General features: G+C 36.3%; 2 protein-coding genes across 4 annotated transcripts in view; one reads left to right on the forward strand and one right to left on the reverse strand.

The window, feature by feature from the left end:
* The first annotated feature begins 39 nt into the window (after nucleotides 1-39).
* Nucleotides 40-9,501, forward strand: sec22a (SEC22 homolog A, vesicle trafficking protein). 2 transcript variants are annotated; one of them, XM_056263169.1, is made up of 7 exons: nucleotides 40-218; nucleotides 676-880; nucleotides 4,196-4,359; nucleotides 6,552-6,731; nucleotides 6,926-7,044; nucleotides 7,415-7,480; nucleotides 8,361-9,501. In XM_056263169.1, exons 2-7 carry the CDS (start codon nucleotides 699-701, stop codon nucleotides 8,559-8,561), a joined length of 912 nt encoding a protein of 303 aa, XP_056119144.1. In that variant the 5' UTR covers nucleotides 40-218; nucleotides 676-698; the 3' UTR covers nucleotides 8,562-9,501. The 2 variants fall into 2 exon arrangements, with proteins under 2 accessions (XP_056119144.1, XP_056119145.1); XM_056263170.1 differs by having other exon boundaries at nucleotides 8,386-8,562.
* A 4,895-nt stretch (nucleotides 9,502-14,396) lies between these two features.
* adcy5 (adenylate cyclase 5) overlaps nucleotides 14,397-26,694 on the reverse strand; it is a 115,489-nt gene continuing 103,191 nt past the window's right edge. The window contains exons 10-21 of one of the 2 annotated variants that reach the window (XM_056263173.1): nucleotides 24,788-24,932; nucleotides 22,837-22,934; nucleotides 21,897-21,984; nucleotides 20,797-20,913; nucleotides 20,318-20,482; nucleotides 19,877-20,052; nucleotides 19,080-19,100; nucleotides 18,742-18,874; nucleotides 17,766-18,029; nucleotides 17,048-17,252; nucleotides 16,400-16,524; nucleotides 14,397-15,544 (exon numbers count right to left, since the gene is read on the reverse strand). In XM_056263173.1, coding sequence (XP_056119148.1) covers nucleotides 15,416-15,544; nucleotides 16,400-16,524; nucleotides 17,048-17,252; nucleotides 17,766-18,029; nucleotides 18,742-18,874; nucleotides 19,080-19,100; nucleotides 19,877-20,052; nucleotides 20,318-20,482; nucleotides 20,797-20,913; nucleotides 21,897-21,984; nucleotides 22,837-22,934; nucleotides 24,788-24,932 — 1,666 coding nt within the window. In that variant the 3' untranslated portion in view covers nucleotides 14,397-15,415. Of the gene's footprint in view, nucleotides 15,545-16,399; nucleotides 16,525-17,047; nucleotides 17,253-17,765; nucleotides 18,030-18,741; nucleotides 18,875-19,079; nucleotides 19,101-19,876; nucleotides 20,053-20,317; nucleotides 20,483-20,796; nucleotides 20,914-21,896; nucleotides 21,985-22,836; nucleotides 22,935-24,787; nucleotides 24,948-26,694 lie in introns of both variants that reach the window. The other variant, XM_056263172.1, reaches the window with a different exon arrangement.

Genomic DNA, 26,694 nt, shown 5'->3' on the forward strand with positions numbered 1-26,694 from the left:
GCCACGTCACACAGACTCACACACCGACTAGTAAAGCGAAGCCGAACTACGACGAAATGAGACGAACACAGCCGAAGCTTTTTCAGACGTGAGCAAAACCGTCCGCTATGAGACCTGCAGGAAGAGCTCAGCGACCACGATAGTACATCTGCAAAATCATTCAAAAAGGATTAACGTTATAATGTCTTAATATGTTTTTAAACGGCTCATGTCAGTAGGTATGTAACGTTACAGCTATCAGTGATGATAATGCATGCAATGCCACTCACGCTAGTCTTGCTATGTTAGCAGTGGCATCTACTCCACATCACAGCCTATAGCAGCTAATTGCAATGTGTAACGTTAGTTTTAATGGTTCGCTTTTAATTAAAGTCTAATAAACCCGTATAATTAGATGTGTGATTTTGGTGAGTGCATAGAACCATCAGACGATGTTCTGTGATAACAAGCTGTCAGCAAACGTGCTAATGTTATTATTAGCCTAGCACAACGTTACATAGAGTTGAATATTAAATAAATACGTGAGTCTAGCTGTTTATGTTCATTTATATCTTAATTTATTATCTACTTTGTATATTACATTCTGTTTTGTCAGCAGAAAACACGGGAGTGGGGAAAATGGAGTATTGTTTGCATTATTTGCTCTGCATGATTCATTTTGTCCTGTTCTTCCAGGTGTCCAGTGAGCTGCCTGTAAGATGTCTATGGTCCTGTTTGCCTCTGTGGTGAGAGTGAGGGATGGTCTACCTCTCTCGGCCTCCACTGACTATGAACAGGATAAAGGGCTTCAGGAGACCAAGAAACATCTCAAGAGTCTGTCCAAAAAACTCAGCCAGTTTCCTGATCGCTGCTCACTTAGATCTGGCATATACAACATCAAGTGAGTTATCAATGCAGTTTGCTTGAGGGTGTGTGTGAATGTTGTTACACCATTTTAACACTGTCTTCAGTGTGAAAACAAACTGGTGTTTGCAGTGCACTACACTGGAAATGCATTTATAAATGCATTTTTGACAAGGTTTGCTGTCCGCAAGTTCCATGCAAAGGAATTTTTATTTGAAACGCATAATTACTGAGCTAATACAACCCCCACCCCGGCCTCCTCCCCCACATTATTAACTTATTTGAATGAAATCTCAGTTGCTTTAATGGGCTGCGCGCTACTGCCTAAGTAATACCGCTACGCGAGCTTCCAGTATAGTATTCTGCCATAACAAACTGGTATTATTTACTATTAACATAACACTTAAGTATATTATATTAAAACATCACGTTTTAGTAATGAGTTCCATAATGTTGTTACTGTTGCTTATTAAAGCTCTGGGTTGTGCCTAACAACGCCCCTTAGCTGTTCTAAATTCCCTGTAAATCACGGCTTTTTTATTGCTTTTATAAAAGTTTTTTCCACATACCTGGCAAGGTTTCCTTAAATAATCACACAGACACTAAAATGATAAAAATATTCTTCTTCCGACAAGCAATGTAGTTCTTCAGAAGCGGGAATGGTTGAAAAGCAACACACAGACGCAGTGGCGCAGTAATACTGATGTAATGCGGTCACAGGTGTATGTTTGTAGGTTAATTTACAACGACTTACAAACGACAATAAACGCGGCTCAACCAATCTGAATCAAGGACCGGAACTATCCGTTTTATAAGATCAATTTAATGCATCTTTGCTGAACTATTGAACATATATATTAGATTTTATTTTTATTGAAGTTTCATTTACTTACTTTTTAATATCTTTAAATACCTTTAGCGTAAAGGGGGATCGTATTTCTTTGTCCTATTGTGTGACAGTTCCTCAATATTTAATTTTGTGCTTAGTTTTCTCACAATTCCCATACACTGCACTATACAGGAAGTTGTGGTGGCCACTGAGGCTAAATGCAGAAACGATTGTACATGCATCCATTACAATTCATTTTGGTGTGAAAACATTTTGATACATTTGTGGCTAAAGGAACAGTTCACCCAAAACTAAACATTCTATCATTATTTACTCACCCTCACGCTATTCTTTTCCATACAATGAAAGCATATAGAGTGACATGGGCTGAACAGCTCCAAAAAATAACATAAAAGCACAGTAAACATGGTCCACTCATGCATCCATTTTGGAGCTTGACAGGTTGTGGTCACTGCATGTTAGCTAATAGCTATATGCATGCACTAATGGTAGCCATGCCATTCTTCAGAATATCTCATTTTGTGTTTTGTGGAAGAACTCATGCACATTTGGTAGAGCTGCATGATTAATCGTTAAAAGAATGCGATCTGAATTCAAACCAGACAAAATCACACCAGAACATTCAGATCTGCGTTGGCGGCCACTGACCCAGAGAGAGCAGTGTCATGTGTATAGGTACACTGTAAAAAATGATCGTGATTTTAACGGTAAAACACTGTAAAAATGCTACAGTGAAAAACTGTTAATTGGTTAACAGAAAGTTTCCTTATTATATACGGTAAATAACTGTGATATATATAACGGTACATTTAATTTAATTTTACTGTAAAATACCGTTAAATTTACAGTTTTTGGAAGTGAAAAAGAACAAGTCATTGTATAATTTACAGTGAAAAAATGTAAATTGACATTCCCACAATTCCCTGCATGACACTTCACATTTGATGTATTTTGTTTTTAAATCACTGTTTCTTCATAATTTTCTTAGTTTTTTTCTAATCAGTTATGTACATTAGGGTTTTATGTTACATTTAATGTTGTTAAATTAATGCTTATTGCATTTTTTAAATTTCAACATGTTACCATGATGGTGTTTAATGTTTGTGTGAATGACACTGTGCAGCTTCTGTATATTAGTATTAACTCTCTTGTGGATGAGCTGCTTATGTTGAGCTTTGGTTGACCATTTGACTCTCATCACTGCTGTGATTGTTGGCTGTCAGTGTATTACAATGGAAAAAAGCAGATATTAATACTTCAAAAGGTCAGTATATTAACATTATATCAGATAATGAAATACGGATTATCGCTGTAAAATTATATACGGTTAAAAGTTGTAAAACCTAAAACGTTGCTACCGTATTTTTAACAGGAAAACTCTGGTAACCACAGCTGCCAGGGTTTTCCTGTAAATTTAACGGGTTTTTTTTACAGTGTATTAAACAGCTTCACAGTCTTTTTTCAACCACATGGTATTATTATTTCTGTTACAAATATAATTTTTTTTATATCAGATTTAAAAAAAGACCAGTGATGTCTACGGTAGCGAACAAAATGGAAGAAATCACCTTTTGAAAGTAACGTGATGCTAGGTGGTGACAAGTTACTGTTAAAAAAAATGTATTTGTCATTGAATCATTCATTCAAGAGATTTGTTCAAAAACGCCGTTTCATCCAGTAATAAAACAAGTGAAGTCATTGAATCATTCATTCAAACAGATTAAAATAAATAAATAATTAATTTAACACTTTTAAAGACTGCTGCAATTACCATTTTGTCAGAACCTCTTAAATTAAATTACATTATTTTGTTTAGTTGTCTGTTCAGAATCCTGAAAGAAACATGATCTCAATTTGAAACAAAATTGTGCAACTCTAACATTTAGAATCCCCTCAGTGACTAAATGATGACAGATTTTTCATTTTTGGGTGACCATCCCTTTAATTAAAACATCCCAGCAAAAACAAATGACACAGTGAGGGTGGAGTGCTCTGATTGCCAATTGTTCTGATGCCAAAAACGTCCCCTTCAGCAAGGTCTAATTCAGATGCGTTGCACTGAGAGACCCAGGGGTGACCATTTCATAGCCTGGCTGCCATTCATCACTCCAAACTTCACAAGCAGGCAGAAACGAGTCATCTCTTTCTCTCTCTCTGGAGTGCCTCAATGGATCGTTTCATCTCTCAAACAGACGTTAACATGGAGAGACACGTTGACAAAGTTTCTTCTTTCCTGAGGCGAGTTACTTAACTGTTCAGATCCAGAGCAGGTGTAAAACAGAGGATGAAGGGTAATTTTTAGACGCTTTGGATTCTCATGTCCTTGGAATGGACTTTCAAGTCCATTGAATGACCTTCCCCTATCTGTGACAGATGTCATGTTTTCACACGTTGCTACCCAACACTGTCAATGTATGTCAACATAATTTGTCCTTAACTCAATTGAAATTAAATGGACTCTAAAAGTGTGATGCAAACTATGACTTCTCTTGCCTTCCATAGTTTTACAAGCTCTCTCGGAGTTGGGTATATGATGGTTTGCACAGAAAACTATCCCAATGTCCTGGCCTTCAGCTTCCTGGACGAGCTTCAGAGAGAGTTCATTGTCACGTATGACACCAAGCGGATCAACAGCGCTTTGAGGCCTTTCTCTTTTATTGAGTTTGGTGAGTTTCTAGAGAGGATTGGGACAGGTTTCAGAAATCTGTTTTTCCAGAAGGGGACTAATTTTTTATATAAAAATAACATTGGGGTCAGTAAGATTTTTAAATGATTTTGAACAGTCTCTTATGCTCACCAAGGCTGGATTTATTTGATTAAAAATACAGTAGAAAATATATATTATAATGTATATTATGAAATATTATAATTGTTAAAAAAAAGAAAAGATTTCTGTTAATATTATTTTAATTTAATATTTTCCTATGATGGCAAAGCTGAATTTTCAGCAGCCATTACTCCAGTCTTCAGTGTCACATGATCCTTCAGAATTCATTCTAATATGTTGATTTGCTGCTCAAGAAGCATTTCTTATTATTATCACAGTTTAAAACAGTTGCTTAATATTTTTGTGGAAACCACAATATATTATTTTCAGGATTCTTTCATTATAAGAACAACATTTAATTAAAATACAAATCATTTAGCACTTTTGATCAATTGAATGCATCCTTACTGAATAAAAGTATCAATTTCTTTAAAAAAAAAAGGTAATATACATTAGTTTTTATTTGTTTTTAAAATATAAATTCTCAAAATTGTATCATGTGTATCTTCAACTACATGATGTCTTATGAACAACCCTCAAGTCAGTAATGATTCTGTTTTAAGTTTCCTGAACCTTAAGTACACAAAAGCTACTTTATTTTGAAATGGATATCACTTAAAGTAATAATAACTTGTAGTCGAGTGAGTGAGTCAGATGTTGATTCAGTAACCATTTTGAACTGTTTTCTCCAAAAGCATTGTAAGCTAAGTAGATCGTTGAAACCCTTGGCAGCATTGGTTTCTATGACCTGTTTAGGCTAACGATGCTTTTGGGAAACGCAGCCCTGATGGATTTATCAGGCTGTTTTTTTGTAAGAATTAAAAGAATCTGTTTAGTATGGAAGCTTGTTTCCGCCACAGAATGAAAAATAAAAAAGGTAATTGCGACTTTTTATCTCACAATTCTGACTTTTTTTCTCACAATTGCGAGTTTACATCTCGCAATTCTGACTTTATTTCTCAGAATTGTGAGATATAAAGTCAGAATTGCGAGATATAAAATCGCAATTGAGTGTTATAAAGTCAGAATTGCGAGATATAAAGTCAGAATTTATTGATATAAAGTCGCAATTGCAGGTCATAAAGTCAGAATTGCGTGATATAAAGTCGCAATTGCGTGTTGTAAAGTCAGAATTGCGTGAAATAAAGTCGCAATTGAGTGTTATAAAGTCAGAATTGCGAGATATAAAGTCAGAATTGATTTATATAAAGTCGCAATTGTGTGTTATAAAGTCAGAATTGCGTGATATAAAGTCGAAATTGCGTGTTGTAAAGTCAGAATTGTGAGATATAAACTATTCTAAGGGGGAAAAAGTCAGTCTTTTTTCCCCCTTGGAATTGGCCTGATAACTCGCAATTGCGAGTTTATATCTCACAATTCTGAGAAAAGATGTCAGAATTTCGAGATATAAACTCGCAATTATGTTTTAAAGTCAGAATTGGAGATGAAAAAGACGCAATTCTGTCTTTTTTTCTCGTAATTGCGACTTTACTTCTCAGAATTGCGACTTTATATCTCGCAATTGGGACTTTATTTCTCAGAATTGCGACTTTATATCTCGCAATTGCGACTTTATTTCTCACAATTCTGACTTCATATCTCGCAATTGTGAGATAAAAAGTCGCAATTATTTTTTAATTTTTTTTATTCAGTGGCGGAAACAAGCTTCCATAGTTTAGTGCCTATAAGAGTCAGGAGAACTCAATAGAAATACTTTTTTTCTTGCCATTATTTTGTTTTTATTCAACACTGAAAAGTATGTGTAGTAAATAGTTCCACTTAAATTAGTTCTACATGGGCAGTTTCCCAAGCTTTAGCATTAGTTGAGTCTCTGAAGAGCATTATGCACATGGTGAGTTTGAGTAAACATTAATGGAGTTGCATCTTATGTGGAACATTTAAATGTAGTCACTTATGAGGCTCCATTTTGGCTAGGAGTCTTTGGATTTATCTATATAAATATAAAAGCATCCTGCAGACTTTCCATTTAATGTGATTTGAAATGAACTGAAGCCATTTGTAACATATAGACCATGTTGTGATTAAAGCATCTATTTAGTATTTACTCTGCCGTTTCTATGATTTCGACAGATAACTTCATTCGGAAAACCAAGCAACGTTACAATAGCCCACGTTCCCTCTCCACCAAGATTAATCTAGCCGACATGCAGACTGAGATCAAGCTCCGGCCTCCTTATCAGCTCTCCGCGGAGGACATTGGATCAATCAACGGCTTCTCAGAACACAAGCAGTCTAAATATAAAGGCATTGGTAGGGAACACACTGTGAACACAACTTGTAAACTTCCCTTTGTTCTCAAGAAGTAGAACATTTTGAAAGACCACTCAGAACAGCCTAGCATCATGGCAGAAAGTTTTGCACCGCAGGTTTCCTGAAGCAAATTTTAAAATCTAGTTACTTTGCTACTGTTTGACACAGATTTTCTGCTTGATTTCTTTCTGCAGCTCCTAATCAAATGTTGGAGGCCGTCACCCTGTCGGGTATCGTCGCCTGCATCCTAAGTGTCCTGTGCGGCGCTCTTAATTTGCTGCGGGGAGTCCACGCAATAGAAAGCGTATTGCAGGTAAGTTAAATCGTGCACTAATATGCTGGCACTTTATTTTGGGCTTTGTTTCTTTTTATTGATTACAACATTGGACTAAACATTACTTGTAAATGTATAAGTGCCATTGTAATATAATTAATCATACCTAATGGATAGTAACAGCACTCTTGAATAATTTGTCAGACTTCGCACTTAGATGTAATGTGATTTTCCTCTACCATAAACAGAATAGTTTTGCTTCGCTTTTTATATTGCACTGATAAGTGAGCCCTCGCGTCCTGACTGTCCCTTTCTAATTCATCCTGTTTTAGCACATGGCTTCCTGTTGTAATTTGTCCACTCTTTAACACAGCACACTGTCTTTTCTCTTTTTCTGCTCCATCTGCAGAACGAGGATGAAGACTTTAATTACGTAATTGCTTTTTTCCTTGGAACCGCGGCCTGTGTGTATCAGGTAAGTGACGGCAGTCAGACCGTGAATTACTGTTGGCCTGCCAGGCTTCATTTCTTCTGCTCTCTGTCTTGGTCTGACCAACCAATGCTAATATATCACACTTTTCCTCACTGTCGTGTAAAAGGAAAATTGTGTTATCTGGAAAATTGGAGAAACATTGCCTTTTTACTAGCTTCAAAAAACAGCAGCTGGCATTGTAGAGGCTTTTTATTAGTACCGGTAGTAGTTTTTCAAAACCCTCACTCATATTCTGCACAGCAAAAAAAAAAAAAAAAAAAAAATCTAAAATCTGTATTTTTGCTTGTTTCCCTTTAAAAATATTTAAACATCCCTAAACCAAAATACATTTTTAGTTGAGAAGCAAAACTGAGATTACGATATTAAGACTTGTTTTCAGAAAAGACTCTACCCTTTTTTTAATACTTTTTTTAAATACCTTTTTTTAAAGAGATACATCCTGAAAAAATGTATCACTGTTTCCACAAAAAACTGTTTTCAACATTGACAATAATAAGAAATGTTTTTTGAGCACCAAATCAGCATATTAGAATGATTTCTGAAGTATCATGTGACTGAAGACTGGAGTAATGATGCTGAATATCCAGCTTTGCATCACAGGAAAAAATAAAACTTTGAAAATATTAAAAAAAGCAAACAGCAAATTTTAAATCGTAATAATATTTCGAATTATTTTTGATCAAATAAATGCAGCCTTGATGAGCATAAGAGACTTCTTTCAAAATCACAAAAAATCGTACCGACCCCATAGTTTTGAATAGTAGGGCCTAAACCTCACTACATTCTCTTATATTTCTTCTTAAAACAAAGCTTGTCCTGAATTTGCTTAATGCATTCCTCTTGTTTCTTTTTCTATACGTAGTGTTATTTGTTCGTCTACTTCTCAGTTTGGAGGAACATCAAGTCATTCCTGGCCTTTGCTATGATCTGCCTATGCAACATGTATCTGTATGAACTCCGTAACATGTGGCAGATCCTCTTTCACGTGACGGTGGGTGCGTTCATCACTCTGCAGATCCACCTGAGAGGACCGCAGGGCAAAGCACCAGACTACAACGTTTGACCCCCTTGAACTCTTTTAAGACTGCATAACAGCCCAGCACTTCAACCCATTCTGAGGATAAAAGAACTATGGATTGTGAAGCAGGTTTTACATATTGTTTTGATATTGCTCAAGAAACACTTCCTGCTGTTTCACATCCAGTTGAGATCAAAGATGGAAAACTGCTGTTTTGGTTGAAGCAAAAGGTTCATAACGGTGACTTCATACGTGGACAATATTGGACTCATGCATGAAATATTAAAGCAAATTAGTAGCAGGTAATTCAGATGTGCACAATTAATATATTTTCCAATAGGGAGGCATTGTGGTTATTTATAGTTTTAATTGACGTCAGGGCTTAAAGAGACAGCTCACCCAAAAATGAAAATTCTGTTGTCATTTCTTGAAGAACGTGGCTTTCCTCCATACAATGAACGTGGATGGCCACCGTGGTCTGTCAAAGATAAAATAAAATAAAAGCATCAAACTAATATAAAATAAAACCTTAAACTACTTAAATATATGCAGATTTTGTAATAAGCGTAAAATACGTTGTTTCTATATGCACAATCAAAATCTTTAAATCTATTGTTTTATATTTTTAATATGATTGTCATTTGCTATGTAGTTCCTTCCCTCATTAAAGCCGTTACATACACTGTCTTATAATTCTTTTTGTCCAATTTTCAAATAGGTTTTTTTTTTTTATTCTTCGCATTAAAGTTTGTAATGTTGTGATTCACCTTGTAGCTGGTTAGTTTGGTTCATGGTAACTCTTTAATGAAGGCTATGTGAAACATATTTCCAGAACCAAGGGCACTGAAAAAGTGTGTGGGTACTGTTGCACTCTAGCTTTGTGTGAGAAACAGACCAAAATGTAAGTTATTATTCAATAAAAATATTGCTTGACAATTGTGGTATTATTCACAGTTTATTGTATGGTAAAAAGCTGCTTAGACATTTCAGTTAAACATCTCCTTTTATTGTTCCACCCGAATAAGGAAATTATTATGAATTTTCATTTTCGGTGAACTATACCTTTAAGTCGTCATTTTAGAATTCTTTAAGACAATTGTTTCTCTATTTTGATTGTTAAAGCCAACTCGTATGCAAGACTTTTTATAGCTGTCTATATATATAAAATGTAATTTTCACTCATTTCCACACGCATTTTTATTTTGTCATACAGCTTAATTTGAGTGTCACTGTGTTTGTGGTCATTAGTCAGACGTCTCTGCCCTGAAAGCATAATCAGATGTGTTATTTATCAATCATGTCTATGCTGCCTGCAGGTGTGCTTCCTGCAAATGAATGTGTTTGGCTAAGAGGGAAATGGAATCGCACTAATATACAGACTCCACTGTTTTCCCTGTTTGCTGCCTTTTGTCAACGGGTCTGTTCAGTGACCATGTTGAGTGGAGTAATGTTTTATTCTGTTTCTATTCACCTGGCTTGTTTTGGATCCTGTTTTCATTGTGCAAATGACAGGTTGTATGGATGAGTGACAGATTTAGGGTCAAGGGGTTTCAAAATTCCTTAGATGTACATGCATTTTCCCACAAGTGTCAGTGATCTAAGATTGCAACTGCGTCTTTGCATTGCAAATGCAGCACGGCAAGTACCTGAATGCTCTCTCTCCAACAGTAGTGCATTGCCCTTTGGCCTAATGTGTGTTTGTGCCATGTCCTGAAACCATCAGTAAAAACCTTGAATTTGTATGAATTTGCTTGTATCTTGTGTGTTTTTGTTAAATGCATTTGACACATTTATGAAAATCAAAGGGATAGTTCACTCAAAAATTAAATTTGTTGTCATCATATACTCACCCTCATGTTGTTCCAAATCTTTGAGTTTCTTTCTTCTGTTGAACGAAAAAAGAAGATATTTTAAAGAATGTTGGTAACCGGACAGTTGACGGTAGCCATTGACTTCCATAGTATTATTTGTTTTCCCACTATGGAAGTCAATGGGTGTAGTCAACTGTTTTTAGTCACCAACATTCTTTAAAATATCTTCTTTTGTGTTCAACCGTAGATAGAAACTTATACAGCTTTGAAACAAGGCCACAGAAAAAGTTTGTGTGCATTGTTGCCTATAAATCTTTTTGTTCACTATAAATCTTGCTTGATGGCCGTGGTAATTAATCACATTTTATTGTATGATAAAATGCTGCTTAGACGTGATTTAGCTAAAAACGTTCTCTTTTCACGGGTGAAAATGCTTGGAATATGTATTTCTGAGTCAGTGATGTCAAGTGTGGGAAGAAGCTTTTGCAATTTATAAACTTATTGCTATTCTCAAAATCTAAGAGCTGCAATGATGAAGATGATGATGGTTATTAGAACAATTCACTTGGCTTAGAAGCGTGACTAATGAAAGTAATGTTCTAGGTGATGCAGTGGATGCTTTTGTGTATGTGAAAATTGCAGCCCATTTAGGCTTGTTTGTACTTAGTGAGGGGGAAAGTCTGTACATTTGTGACGTCTCTGTAATTGATGTTATTTTTTTCTCCAGCTTATGTTCACTGCTGATCTAATTTTATAGTTGCACAATAGCTACTTTGCCTACAATTTTTGGGAAATATTTTATTTAGTCAAGTTTAACATATAGGCCTACACATTTGAACAAATATGTATGGATGAAAAAAAGTGACAAATTAAAAAACTGCTACAACAACAACAACAACAATCACCTTAATTTTCTTCCTTGCGGTTCAAGGCTTTCGTAACGGCATCGTCAGGGTGAGAAATGGTTTGAGTTTTTGTTTCTTTGATTTTTATGACATTGTGCTTCGCCTCAGGTCTTTCTAACCTTTTGACTGCTGGATCAAACCCAAACCAATTGGCCATTAGACTGTTTTTAATGTCAATGAAATGCCAGTCCCACGCCCAGCACAATGGCCTTTCTTTAATGCTTCATAAAACAGCTTTGCTCAGTCAAACTGACCACATCGGACACATGCAGACTAAATTCAAGTGAACTCAAACGGGGGTATTTCACAGGCACATTATTAAGATAAGAAAGGTCAGGTATGCCAGTGGGGAAAATGTACTGAAATTATGTGAATTATAACATGCTTGGGTGGGTGACCAAACAACCGCTCTGTGGGGTTTCTGTTCTTTGTTCTCGTATTTCTGGACACATTTTGTTTATGAATACTCTGAAAACAGCTCTATATTTGAGGTTCAAAAACAAAAATAAGGAAAAAACAAAGGTGCATATTGTTATAAAACTAACAATGTGGTTAAAGCACTGTACTAGCCAGTAGGCCTACAATGAGAGCTGCACACGTTTTCATACAGAAACATTGGCATGTTGACATCGAAGGCAAGTAAAGTCTACTAGATCTATGGGCATTGAAAGCGCACTGCTGCCACCCTCTGGGCATTTAATGTGAAATCCCAAATGTTTTTTTTTTATCCAAAACAAAATCCATTTTATTTTTTAGGTAAATTAAGCGCGGTCGCGGCCATTTGAAGTCTGGCTTCCGGTCCCTTCCTGTTATTTTTAGCTGTACAAAACAGCTCGTTATGCTATTTCTTACCATATTATTTTAATGTATTGCCTTAAATATAAAAACGCTTGTTTGCAGCGCAAACAAAATACCGTTTGGCCTACTGCACTCAACGTTAGATGTATTCAGTCTTCTAGTGGCTAATAAATCGGAAGTCTCGCAGACTCGCACATTCACCAAAAAACACTTTACTTCAGCGTCACAAATTATGTTGGCACGAGGGAGAAAATTAATTATGTTAAAGTTAGGTAGGCCTATGGTGCCACTTTACCTTTAGCATAACAACCGTCTTGCTGACGTCTGAAATTAGATGTCAAAAGAAAGGGCCAAACACAATTTAGTATGCAAATAAATATTATAATAACGAGGAAACAAATCGTCGGTTTAAATTTCAATGTTTAAGGTTTTTAAAAAAGTCAATGTCACCTTCCATTTACTTACTTCTCTATTATAGGAGTCTGTCTTTTGAGCTTGAGTGGACAAAAAAAAAATCCACAGAGAAAATAAAAATAAATAATAGACACTACGAATCACACAAGGACCTACTTTCAATAGAGTGCTGCTTTGCAAACATAATTGTAATAATCATAACTACATGGTTTCAGAATGAGTTTAATGTTATAATAGTTTAATTGGATGTAAAAAACAAAACAAAACCAAAAATACAGCATTGAGCAATACAAGGCATATAAGCAACCCAAGATGAAGCACCACTGGAATAGTAAATGCCAGTACTCAGCAGGACAGAAATGTGGTATTTACTTGACATCTCTTATCTCAGTGCTTTCATTTGGATGGCAAACACAAGTGAATTAAAGCTGAAGTTTGTAATTTTTTTATGTTAAAATATTCACTCCTCCCAATATGCAGAGATAATACCTACAAGCAAGCCATTCAGAAGTTAAATTCTGTGATAAGATTAAAACTCTTCTGTTGCTTTGTCAAAACGCTGTGAGAATCCAGACACAGCTCAACCAATGGCGTGAGTTTACGGGCGGGACTAACTTATTGTTTAACCAATGGCAGATAGGGGGCGTGTCCAATCCAGTTTGGTGCCGCTAACTGTGGAAAAATTACACACTTCACCTTTAACTTAGGAATTCATATGGCACCCGCACCGTCATTTAAACGCCATACTATACATGTATCACGATGACATTAAATACAAAAACATTCAACCATTTATTTTATTTTAAATTTGCTGGCAAGAAAGTGGCACTGATTTTCTTGTGGGAAATAAAGACTCTGGAAAGGTGACTCTGGAAGCCCAGCTGAGTCCAAGTTGTGAGAAACTAGAACAGGACCAAATATAGTTACGGTTTCATAACACTTTCAAGGAAATGCAGATTTTTCCCAACACATTATCATAATCCTTTGTATGGACTTAAGATCTTACACAGGTAAAGCAAAAAAAAAAAAAAAAAAAAAAAAAATTTATGGACTACCCTATATGTTTGTGTACAAACTCAAATTCTTCACATACAAAGGCCTCATTGGAGAAAATGGACATTCATTGGGTCGTACCATCACACTGAGAGGAAAGGGAATGCTGGTCGAGCTGCAGTGCATAAATGGTGAATATTTGGTGGCATAACGGAAACATCCCTAAAGGATCCAAACTCGTTGTCCCACGCACCATAAACGCAAGGCTAAAATCAATATTTGCAGATGTGTTTGCCAAGCTTTAAACGACTGTGGCTGTTCTGAAACACTCACTTGTCATTTTGTGTCCTACAAATCCATTTTCTACTCATAATTACATTGTAGTGCACTTGACAGGATACAGAAACCCTTTTTGGAGAAAGGCCAAACCTATTCTCCTTACTTGGTTACAAGGCTAGCTACTGATTTTATTTAAATGGATGCAGCGACAAAAAAGGGTGACTGATAATTTGCAAATTACCTCTCCCTCCTGTTCAAATGTGCAGGACTGTAGAGTTCCATTATATATATATAAATATCTAAATACACATTGGTGTTTATAGACATTATTTAAATATATTAATGTACAAAATATATCATCTAAAATAGCTCTGACAGTTTGACTTTTAGTCTCAAAATATAAAATGTTAAAAATACAAAAACAGCCACATTTGGCCATTTTCCTCTGTCTTTAATGGTGTCTTCAGTGTAGACAAGTGTGTGTGTGTGCAGTTTTGCGAATGTAAGTTTGTTTGGAACACAAAGTTGAAGTCTCAAGCCACGTTCATGCCACCAGAAACTTTCTCGTTCCATAATTACACATTGGTTCTTTTTTGTTCCATCTCATCCCTTGTTGACATCAAATCAGTTTATGCTGCTAAAATGAACATTCTGGAGGGAAAAACGTTGTATATAAGTCCTAAGTATGCATCATATTAAAGATGAACGAGAATCAGTGTGTGCTCTTTAGCATTGTGGACTGCCATTTATCTGTACCGAAAAGCTCAAACGCTAGGCTATTTGGGCTCACACACACTTCATTTTCATCTAATACGCATCAGTATTTAATACTGTCCCTGCGCATGGTATAAGAGACACATAAAATTGCGGACTACAAGGACAAACTTTAGTCGAGCTGATTCCCAACTACAGTTGCTAAATGAAGACGTTGCATCGTTGGACCTGGCCACAACCCGGCACTGAAAATGAATGACTTTGGGTCGTTTCAAGTTGCGGGCGGCGTGAACGGGGCTTCATTCTCAACTCTCAGAGGTAACACTGTCAACACTAGCTCCCTTACCAGTAACAACCACAGTCGCTGCAGCAAAGTTCGGGGAACCACAAATGGTTTGTAAAGCTGCTGTGCTCACTATGGCCCTCTACCATATATAAGCTCATTGTGATATCTCTATCTATTGCGATATCGCCACGCAACAGGACCGTATGAACAGAACTCTTTAGTCTTTACATACACTGAAGCCAATATACCTGTAAAACACATGTTTTATGTGTATATGATTCATCAGTGTTTTCATGCAGTTTTGATTTGGAGCCGCCAGGACCAGTTGGTGGAGTAAGATCGCAGTCCCGCCACACCTGAGAGAGCCAAAGCCAGGTGCATCTGTCCTCTCTTAGCAATATAAGAATTATAGAAGACAGGGAGAACTGCTTTTTATGCCTTGAGATTCCTTTGTTTCTTTGGTCTCTGAGGTTGAACGTCTTTCTGAGCTGTTCCATACCTTAAATAAAGGGGGCAAAGCCCTCCGTTAATCCTATAGGAAGTCTCAGTGTGCAAAGAGGCCACTCTTAGACTGGCTTTCCAAACACATCCTATTGTGATTGGTCCAGGAGGATGCCCGTCAACAGCCTGGCTGGCCCGGACCAAAGCGTCTCCTCACCATATCATCTCAAAAGTGTTCTGAATGTCAGATGCTGTGTGTTAACTGCTGTTGGGTCCTCCGTTTAGGAAGTAGGTCGCCATTTCTCCTTTGCCCTTCACCTTCACAACGCCTCTGTACTCCAGTGTGTAGTTATATGAGCTGAGAACCTGGTAGAGGTCAGTTGTGACCTGATACAGAGAGAAATGAAGAGCACATAAGCATTTATGATGGACTGAAAAGTTTGTAAAGCAGAGTTGACAGATTTACAGATCCAAACATTTGAGAGCACTAGTGAAAATGCTTCTGTTTTGCAATTTTAATCATTAATAATTAAACAAATCATTTAATACGATCAAAAATACATTCTTTACCAATTATATTTATATATTCATTTCAAATTATATTATTCCTAAAAAAATTAAGTGAATATTGAAATAATATATATTTTTTTTAAACAGCAGCACTCAACATGAAATATTTGTTATTCGGTTCACATCATGTTTCTTTGTTTAAAGTCACCATGAAATCCAAATTGACAATTCTTATTTTTTATGGAATATTGCAGTCTTTTTTTATAAATGATTTATCCGTGTACATCATTATTTAAAAAGAATTAATGTGCCCTTGTAATCTTTAATCAAAATAACTTCCCCTCCTCCTTGCAGTATCATCTCTTCTCTGATGATGTACTTACTGGCAAGAGGGCGGGACAACCTGTCACTCACATGAGATCGACCAATAGCAAACAACATTGATCCAATGACCCAATCAATTCCTGATAGACAAAATCAAGCCCCGGCCTACATGTATATCTATGTGAAATGGCTTCTTGAACAAGAAAACGTCACAAAAAAGAAAAAGAAGAAAAGACTATTGCAACTTCCGACTTTAAACTTGGAAATATATCAAATTTTAGGATGCAGAAAATGTTTAATTTAGATTCTGAATCGCACATTTTCAATACGGACACTATAGTAGTATACATAGGATATCTTAGGGGTAATTTGATCTGGACAATCACAGAGACCAAGGATACATCTCACCTGTATTCTCTCAGGTACCCCAGTGCTGTCCATTCGGCTGGCTACATTCACAGTATTCCCCCATATGTCATATTGCGGTTTACGAGCCCCTATGACACCAGCCACGACGGGACCCATGTTAAGACCTACAGGAAAAGATGCTTTTTTAATTTTACAACAGTAAAATACATGGGTCATTCTATGAAAGTCTTTGACTAACAGACTATATAAATACTACATGAAAGGGACTGTTTCATAAAATGACACAAATTAAACATACACATTAGGAAGCTGATTGATAAAATGTATTGGTTATTTAAAGGAATAGTTCACTTCAAAATGAAAATTCTGTCATTTACTCACCCTCAAATTGTTTCAAACCTGTATGAATTTCTTTCTTCTGCTGAACACAAAAAAAGATATTTTGAAGAATGTCTGTAACCAGATGAACCCCACTGACTTCCATAGTAGGAAATAAAATACCATGGAAGTCAGTGGGGTTCATCAACTGTCTGCTTACCGACATTCTTCAAAATATCTTCCTTTGTGTTCAGCAGAAGAAAGAAATTCATACAGGTTTGAAACAACTTGCGGGTGAGTAAATGATGACAGAATTTTCATTTTAAAATGTGAGTTAATCCTTTAAGGGTGGCCAAGCCAGATCCTTACCGATCTTCATTTTGAAGTTATTAAAAGAGTGCTCATTTATGTACTTCATCTGGTCCATGAGGCGCATAGCGTAGTCGGCTAGAGCGCGAATGTGCGACCTTCCTGCTTTATCATAAGTGGAGTCATTAAGCCCAGACGCAGCCATGTAGGTGCTGCCAATGGTTTTGATCTTTTCTAGTTGACGAAACTGATCCTCACTAATGATCTGCAAGAAAAGAGAAATAAGATGATGACTTCCATGTTGGAATGAGAAGGCATATTAAACGTCTACATTTCTAAGAATGCACACAGTTTAGGAAGATTTGAAGATGCAGGTCCAGTTTCACACACACAATTCTAATTTGAAACGAAGACCAACTGTTGCAAAGTAAATGAAAATGTTTAATGCAAGAACTAAAAACACAGTAAAATCCTAGTTAAAATAAATCAAGGGTTATTTCTACTTTTTATGTTTTCACTTTATTCTTCTGTAAAAATATTTCATCTTATTAATAAGTGTGCGCACACACACACACACACACACACATTTCATTTGTGATTACTTTATGTTTTTATTAATTTTTTTCAAGGGAATTAGGCTTTTCAAAACCAACTGCAGCTTTTCCAAATAAGGTTTAGAATAAGAAATACTTGAAAGTTAGTCAAATGTACAGTATCACGCTCTAAAGTAGTGTAAAATCATCTTGAAAGTCCTGAGGTGGGTCAAAAATAGCTGTACCTCATCAAAGTCAGCGATGATCTCGTTGAGCAGTCTCAAGCACTCAACACCTTCATTATTGGCCTCCAGTTCCACATAGAACTCAGAGAAGTTGCTGATGGAGGCAAACATGACAGCCACACATTCGCACGACTGATAATACAGCTCGTCGTTCCGCCGCTCGCGTGCCAGAAAGTGTGCAGCCACATCTTTGGGCAAGATGTTGTGGAGAAGCCGACGGTTGTAGGCCTGAAGTTCTTCCATCTCCTCTTTCTCCTCTGTAGCCTGTGAATACAATACAAATAGAGGATGATGCTATGAATAAGGACAAATAACTAAATAAACACTGCATTCTTGTTGCTCCAAAGTGACTGCAATAACTTGGCGAATCTATGCTGAATTCACATCATCAGACTCTATTTGTATCTATGATAACACTCAAAGGCAAAATAGGTTTTTGAAAGAAGACTCTTATGCTCACCCAGGCTGCATTTATTGAATAATTGAAGTAAAAACAGTAATATTGTGAAATTTTATTGCAATTCAAAATGACTGTTTTCTATTTGAATATATTTATAATAAAAGGTAATTTACTCCTGTGATGCAAAGCTGGATTTTTAGCATCATTACTCCAGTCTTCAGTGTCACATGATCCTTCAGAAATCATTCTAATATGCTGATTTGCTGCTCAAGAAGCATTTTTTATTATCACAGCTGTAAACAGTTGTGCTGCTTGCTAACAATGTAAAAGTCTTTACTGTTACCTTTAATCAATCTAATACATCCTTACTGAATAAAAATTGCAGTTTTATTTATTTTTTATCTTAATGACGCCAATCTTTTGAACAGTAGTGTAAGCTACAGCAAATAATTAAGAACAAGAAGCAAGAGTAGGGAAAATGTATCCAACAAATTGATTTGACGGAACAGGAGGTATGGCAATTTTTAATAAACAGCTTTTCTGTCCGATTACAAAAGCATACACAGATAAACACACCTGTAACTTCCAGAGAAAGTCCAGTCTGGCAGTGGACTCCACCTGCTGTGCATGAAGGTAGAGCGCTAGCACAAACACCGTGATGACTACTGGTGTCATGATCTTTAGAGGAACCCGCATGTCTGTCACACAGCTACAACACACACGGCACTGAGTGTCAACAACTACACACTAGTCAAAGAGCATGATGATCTAATCACATCACAACAGTATGTAGCTACATAGTCACACATTTGATTTACTGCTATTGTGCAATCTTTATAGGCATGCAATGAAAACAACATGCTTACTGATATTTCTTTCAGATCAGGGTTTCTATTTGACTGGTTTTATCTTACCTTGTTCCATTAATATACTCTCTGTGAATACAAAGAAAAAGCAAATGTATCAGAAGGATGGAGCACAACAGTCAAAATGTTATTTTCAGATAGACTCAGTAGAACTGATATAAGGCAAATGAGCAAGCAGACAATCAATAGTGGATTTGTTAGCATGGGTCTACTCAATGGAGTGGTAGGCTAAAGCTGACTGAATTACAGTCATTTTCTGAATGAAAGAATATTGATACTGTGCTTGGTCCCTACTTAATCTTACTGACCCCAAACTTTTGAACAGTAGTGTAAGTAGTCAGTAACAGCACAACTGTTTTCACCATTGATAATAAGAAATGTTACTTGAGCATCATATCAGCATATTAGAATGATTTCTGAAGGATCATGTGACACTAGGCTGCTAAAAATTCAGCTTTGCCATCACAGGAATAAATTACAATTTAAAACATCATATAGTCAAATAGATAACATTATACTGTATTTTTGATCAAATAAATGCAGCCTTTGTGAGCACAAGAGACTTATTTCAAAAACATTAAAATATTGCCAGCTCAAAACTGTTGATTGATAGCTTATATAATATCCAGTTACAACTTTGATATAGAAATAATGCTAGGGGATATTTAGCAGTCCCATAAATGTGGAAGAGACAACCGTCCATACATTAACAAAAAAACGACATTTAAAATACAGCAAAAAAAATAAAATAATTCTTTATAATTTTGATAAGGAGGATGATGATGATTATGGAAAGGATGCTGATCCAAGAAAATGTGCAACTTGGCTAAAATCCAAATACTCACATGGCATTGGCCATGACCAGCAGGTCCACATTGTCAAAAAGGCTGACCTCAGGCACCTCCACGATAAGCACATACAGGACCTCGATGAAGAGCATGAGGAAGAGTTTACCAATACTGCTGACCTGTAGGAACACTGAGCAGGCCAGTAAACTGAGCAGCACACATGATGAGAAGTACTGCAGCGGAAGAGAAAAACATTCAGAAATTAATATTTTGCTTTCCCTTCAACTTATTCCAAGTATGATGGATCAAAAGACAAGCATTTCAGAGCAGTGCCTAAAATTAGACCCTTGAAAAATAAATGCGAAAGACATATCACTGCAGGAAAATCCAGATGAAAGATGTCCAGCTGGTCTTTTGGAACATGGTACTGTAGCTGGTTTCGAGCTGCTCATTGCTACTGTTACAAAACTGGACTGATCTGAGAACAGTGCCACACACCTCTGGGAAATTGCAGGTGGGTGACGAGCTGTTGCAGAGGCTGTCCTGAGACCAGAGAGAGTAGTTGAAGAAAGAGCTGCGGACATGGCAAGCGTTCACATCTCTGGGGGTGATGTTAAACTCCTGTCCTAAACATGTCTTCAGGTCATCTGTACTGCAGGTGAACTAAAGGACAGATAAAGATGTTACATGTGACATTATAACATTTAATGAACCCACTAAAGATCACGTTATTAACTAACTTTTCAATGTCAAAAGCTAATTACTTAAAAGCAGGCGATTTCTGTGCCATTATCAACGATATACATGATTGAAAAACTAAAGATTTCTATTTTTGCTATTCTGTTTGGTGCCTCTAGTCCTGTAAGGCTTTAAATATTGTGACACAGGTTAAGTGTTAGTTAACTTGTATTGCTGTATGGTTAAATCTCAAAGGCATTAAAGCACTGAATCTTAAGGTTAAGACTCGTGGGACTCACAATGTTAATGAAAGCGGAGAGAAAAACCAGGACGATTGTAAAAACTCCCACCAGGGTGCTGTTGAGTCTGGACTGAACAATCCTTTTAGACAGAGTTTGCAGAGGCACAGGGAAAAACTGTCAATAGAGAAAAAAAACATGATTTGAGTTTCTTATTAGAGGTAACGCCACAGTAAAACGATTTGTCGTCACATGATGAAAACCAACTTTTTTTCTTTCTTTCTCTCTTTTAAATAAAAGAGCTGCTGTTTTGAACTTTCTACTTGAAAAAAAAAATGGTGGTTTCCCAAAAAAAGAAAAAGAAAAGCAGCACATCTGTTTTCAACATTGATGATAAACGTTTCTTGAGCTCCAAATCAGCATATTACAATGATTTCTGTAGGATTATGTGACACTGAAGACTAAAGTAATGGCTGCAGAAAATTCAACCTTAATAAATGAAATAATAAAAAATACATACATTTTTTTTATTATTATTATTATTAAAAAAAGACCTTGTGGGGATCTTGTGGGTTTGCAGAGATTCAGGCTTGTATGAAAGACTTTTTACGGGTCAGGAAGTTCAGAATCTAATTCCACAGCATCTCTAAGGAAAGACCTGTGACGCCCCTAGCCGCCCATGGAGCAGCGCAGTGACAGTTCCACTTCAGTGTGCACAAATGAGCTGCCAGCGCTTTATTGTGTCTCTGTCTTTGTTCTGTGTGACTCATTGTCTCTGGAGACCTGCTCAAAGTTATGCAGCTAAAAGCCCAATATCAATCAAACCCGCTCAGGTTATTTTAGTGGAGAAGGTTGATAAACACTTGGATTTAGCGATGATGTGTTTGTGAGAGTGTTAGGAAATGGTCTGTGAAAGATGTGTTAAGAGATGTATTTTTTTACAGGGCTTGTTTTTGTGTTTTGCTGCACTTTAGGGACAAAAAAAGGGCATGTTTGACCTCTATTATTTCTAATATAATTATTTGTAATTACTATTTACTATATCTATATAGTTAAATTCTATAGTATTATTATCATTATTTATGTCTGAACTTCTTTATATTACACATTAACATTGTATAGGCTATATCTCATGTGTACAATCCCAATATTTCACTTACCTCAAAACAGGAGTATATGGCTGAGATGAACATGACGGCCAACAGGAGGACCAGGCACACCACATAGAAGCCAATCATCAGCCCGGAACTGCAAAACAACAACACACAGGTATAGACAGGGAACCAGGTGAACAGAAAATAGCTATATATCATTGTAAACATAATATATATACACTACCGTTCAAAAGTTTGGGGTCGGTACGATTTTAAATACTTTTAAAAGAATTCTCTTCTGCTAACCATGGCTGCGCTTATTTGATTAAAAATACAACAAAAATCAGTTATAGTATTAAATATTATTTCAGTGTAAATCAGCTGTTTTCTGTGTGAATATATAGTAAAGTGTAATTTATTCCTGTGATCAAAGCTGAATTTTCAGCATCACCAGCGTCAGTGTCTTCAGTGTCAAATGATCCTTCACAAATCAGTATAATATGAGGATTTGATGCTCAAGAAATATTTATTATTATTATCAATGTTGAAACAGTTGTTGGTCTGTCAGTTGTACAGTTTTTTTTTTTTTTTTTTAGGATTCTTTGATGAATAGGAAGTTCAAAAGAACAGCATTTGTTTGAAATAGAATCTTTTGTAACATTATAAATGTCTTTACTGTCTTTGATAAATAAAAGTATTGATTTCTTTCCTCAAAAAAATAAAAATAAAATTCTCACTGACCCCAAACTTTTGAACGGTAGTGTATATAATATTATTTTATGTCATAATTAACATAGGGTCTGACGGAGAGGAGAGACCTGCTTTGAATGTTTTGGCTGCTCGGGTAATAACTGTCTTCACCTTTACAAAGTCAAAATGAATGAAAGCTTCTGTGTATGTGACACTCCCATTCAAATTCAAACAAAACCTTCTCTAAACCTGTAGCTTGTTTGAATGCTTTAGAAAACATTTGCTAGGATCAGGTTTTTAACTGAAGTGTACTTACTGTGGCACAATGACGATCTGAATGAAGCAGATGAATAAAAAGACGAGGGAGGCACAGGCTACGTATGCTCCGAACCTGGCGTCTACCTGCTTGGAGTACTGACAGAAGGTGAGGAAAGAGGAGAGAAAAGAGCGGGGTTACAAAAAAACATTTAAATGGCTTGTGAAAGTGGTGTGTAACTGACGGAAGGGAGTGTATGTATACATGCTAACTGTTAAATATTTTAGTATAATTTTAAAAAATAAATTTAGTCTTAGTTTATCCAGGCCTGAAAATTTCCTAATGTTTCCAGGTTTTCCACAACAAAGGGAACCCTGAAAAATATTAAATATTTAAAACCGGATTGTGTAATAAAGTTGCAGTTTTGCTTGGTTTAATAAAAAATGGTAAGTTTGGGTTCAGCAATCATTTTTAAATGTTTTTGATAGAACTCTCTTATGCTTACCAAGGCTGCATTTGTTTGACCAAAAATACAGTCATAACAGTAACATTGTGAAATATTATAACATTTTAAAATAGCTGTTTTGTATTTTAATATAATTTAAAATGTAATTTATTCCTGTGATAGCAAAGCGGAATTTTCAACAGTCATTACTCCAGTCTAGAGTGTCACATGATCCTTCAGAAATCATTCTAATATGCTGATTTGCTGATAAAGAAACCTTTCTTATTAATAATATTGAAAACAGTTGTTCTGCTTAATATTTTTGTGGGAAATGTGTTGCTATTTTTTAACGTTCTATTTATCAACATATCCTGAATAAATGTATGTTTGGAAACATTATAAATGTATTTACTGTTACTTTTGATCAATGTAATGCATCCTTTTTAATAATAATTCATAATACAAATATATTAATTAATAATAAAAATTAATATTTATTTATTTATTTTAAAAAACACACCAAAACAGTAGATATGTAAAATATCTAACAAAATAACATCAAGTGAATTTCTTCAGACAAAGACCATGAAGGATAATTACTTAGACATTCAGGACACAGACAATGAAAGACAACAAAAGCAATAATTATCTCCACTACAAACCGGAGGCAAGTCTCTGAAAGAGTCATCTAATCAGAGCTAGAAGTATGAGGACCAGCATACAACCTGCTAAATGTGTATGCGACTGCAGACGGAGGAAGAGACCGTAAATGCAGAGGCTTGGAGACTTCCCTTCCATTACCCTTTCGTCACCATCTTTACAAAGAAACCGAATCTTCTACACAGTCACAAAAAGTTTGGGCATCTCTTTGAGGTGGGGGAGGTCAGTGGTGACTAATGCTTTGAAGGTAACACCATAAAATAACTTAAATCACAGCGCAGCATGAAGACGTCAGTTTCTGACTCATTCCGAACCTGGACCTTGAATTTCATTGCCTCTATTCATCTTAGCAGCGTGCCACATCTTTGAGCTATGCTGAATACTTTTAGGCCGCCTGCACAACAGTACAAACATAATACACTTCTGATTGGCTCTCTATTTTATTTTTGCTATGCAATTGAAGAAACACTTTTCCAGTAACATATGATCTGTTAAATGGTTAGTTCATGCTCACAAGTCACGCAATTTATGACAAAACTTCAAGAAGGCTAGATCGTTTTAGCTTGATGACGCATTTAAATCAGTAGATCTGGCAACTATTACGTCCATGTGGCGAGCAGGACGAGGCCGAGGGCTGTGGGAGAACGGTGTGAGGCCGGTGGCGTGATTGATAATGAGAGTTTGCCAAGTGAGATAAGTGTTACTTTTTTGTACTATTATATCGTAGTATACATAAGTATATATAGTATACTATATTATAGTATACTACTATAGAATTTATTCATATTTTGAACATTTTGCAAAATTCCATGGAACAACAATATTGTGTGGATTAGCATTAGCTAATAAATCACGCTGTGGTGTTAAGGTTTATCTTATCATTGGTCACGTAAAAGAGAGCCATACCTTCTTCTCCAGGTCAGGTTCTCGGAATGTCAGCAGAAATTTCTTGACGTGTTCGGACCGTAACCGGTCGATGCTCCGAGCATCAATGGCACGGCCCAGAAATTCGTCCACCTCGTCCTCGGGGTTCAGGTTTTCTTGCGTGTTTCTGAAAATGAAATGTCTAGATAACACAAGACGAGACACCGTTTTTCCACCTTCTTCCTCCCCTCTTATTCTTACAATCCTATACAGCCAGACCACCAGAAAGCAGAAGCGCTGGTCCTGTGCGCAACGCAGCTGTAGTCTTTTTAACTTAAATTAAAATTATACATAACTTTACCTGATGTGCCTGCGTGTAGTTTAGCGGGGATGCTCTGTAATGTGAATTCCCTTCTGTTGATGTCCTGATAACTATTTAAATATTGGAAACTCAAACAGCGAGCCGAGGATCAGTCTCTCTTCCAATGATTTGTACTGCGCGTCGTGTACAAAAAGTTATAGACAATCAAAATCCTTTTAGACAATTCAACTTCGGCAACGGGCGGGCGCGTGCGTGAGGCGAGCGCGTGAGGCGAGCATGAGCGCAACAGTTTCACAGAACGCACCCGCTTGTCGCTGCACCTTGTGCTCGACCAATTCACCTCACTCTAAAAGGCTGATACTTCTGTGTCGCTATACACTACGCGTTGGTTGGTTTTACTTCTGCGTCGTTGTCCGCGTTGACGCGCAATTACACATGCAGAGGGAGCATGTGAAACCCGTGGAGCGGTTCTAGCAATCACAGCGCTTGCGGTGCGCGTAGAATTGACGCGTCGTTAAATTTTTGGAGAGGTGCACGTCAGGGTACGACGTAAGTTCGACGCAGAAGTATAAATTGGGCTTTACCTCTGTTTAATGCGATCTTAGTGTACGTGCGAAACCATGGCATGACCAAACCTAAGCTACTATCAGAGAAGTAACGTTGGTCGACTTATATCTCATGACCTCTGACATAGACTGTTTCTGCTGCTAAAAGACACCTGTTGATACCTGTTAAGAAAAAAACCAAGAAAACTGGACTCGTTTTAACAAGCTAGATAAAAGGTAATGCCCTGGCAGTGGCAAATAGCTTTGTTTTAATATTTGATTTGATTACATTAATGTTTAAGTTGAGATTTACAATAAATATTTTATTGCTGTGTAAAGGGAATACTGCTGGTAAAAGCACCTTATTTGTTTAAAGTTTTTGCAAACCACATGTTATTACACTTTTGTGTATATAGCAGTACATTTAAATCAAAAGTGAGTAATAGACTACTTTAGAATTCATTATTAAAGTTTGCGCGTAACAATGCGATTAATCGCGATTAATCGCAAGAAAATCATGCGATTAATCGCGATTAAAAATTTTAATCGTTGCCCAGCACTAAAAAAAACGTATGGTAAGTTTTAGTAAGTAGGCCTGCATGGAATTTGTACCATAATTGAATCCATTTGGCAGATTTGAAAACATGATAAAGAGCACAGATTATACACAGGCCTACTTATAGGACACTGAACATAACCAACACAAAGCCGAGCTTAGTTGTTGAAGTGCTTGCTTCACTGATATACATTTCAACTGATGAGTTGAGTGTATTGGCTATCCGAAGTTCGAACCTCAAACAACCAGAACTAAGAGTCTGAAGTTTAATCATATTAGTTTTACTTTTTATATAGTTATACAAGCAAAGCTATATATGCATCATTCAAAAGTTTGGGGTCAGTAAGATTTTTGACAGAAATTAATACTTTTATTCAGCAAGAATGCATTAAATTGATCAAAAGTGAGGTACATTTATTACAAAAAAAATTACATTTCAAATAAATTATGTTAAATAGAGGCTTCTTTGAAAATGTTAACGAACCCCAAACTTTTAAACACTTGTGTATATATAGATATATAGAGA

This window comes from Rhinichthys klamathensis, unplaced genomic scaffold (assembly GCF_029890125.1).
Source record: "Rhinichthys klamathensis goyatoka isolate OS25496 unplaced genomic scaffold, OSU_Roscu_1.1 h1tg000201l_1, whole genome shotgun sequence".
Classification (NCBI taxonomy): Eukaryota; Metazoa; Chordata; class Actinopteri; order Cypriniformes; family Leuciscidae; genus Rhinichthys; species Rhinichthys klamathensis.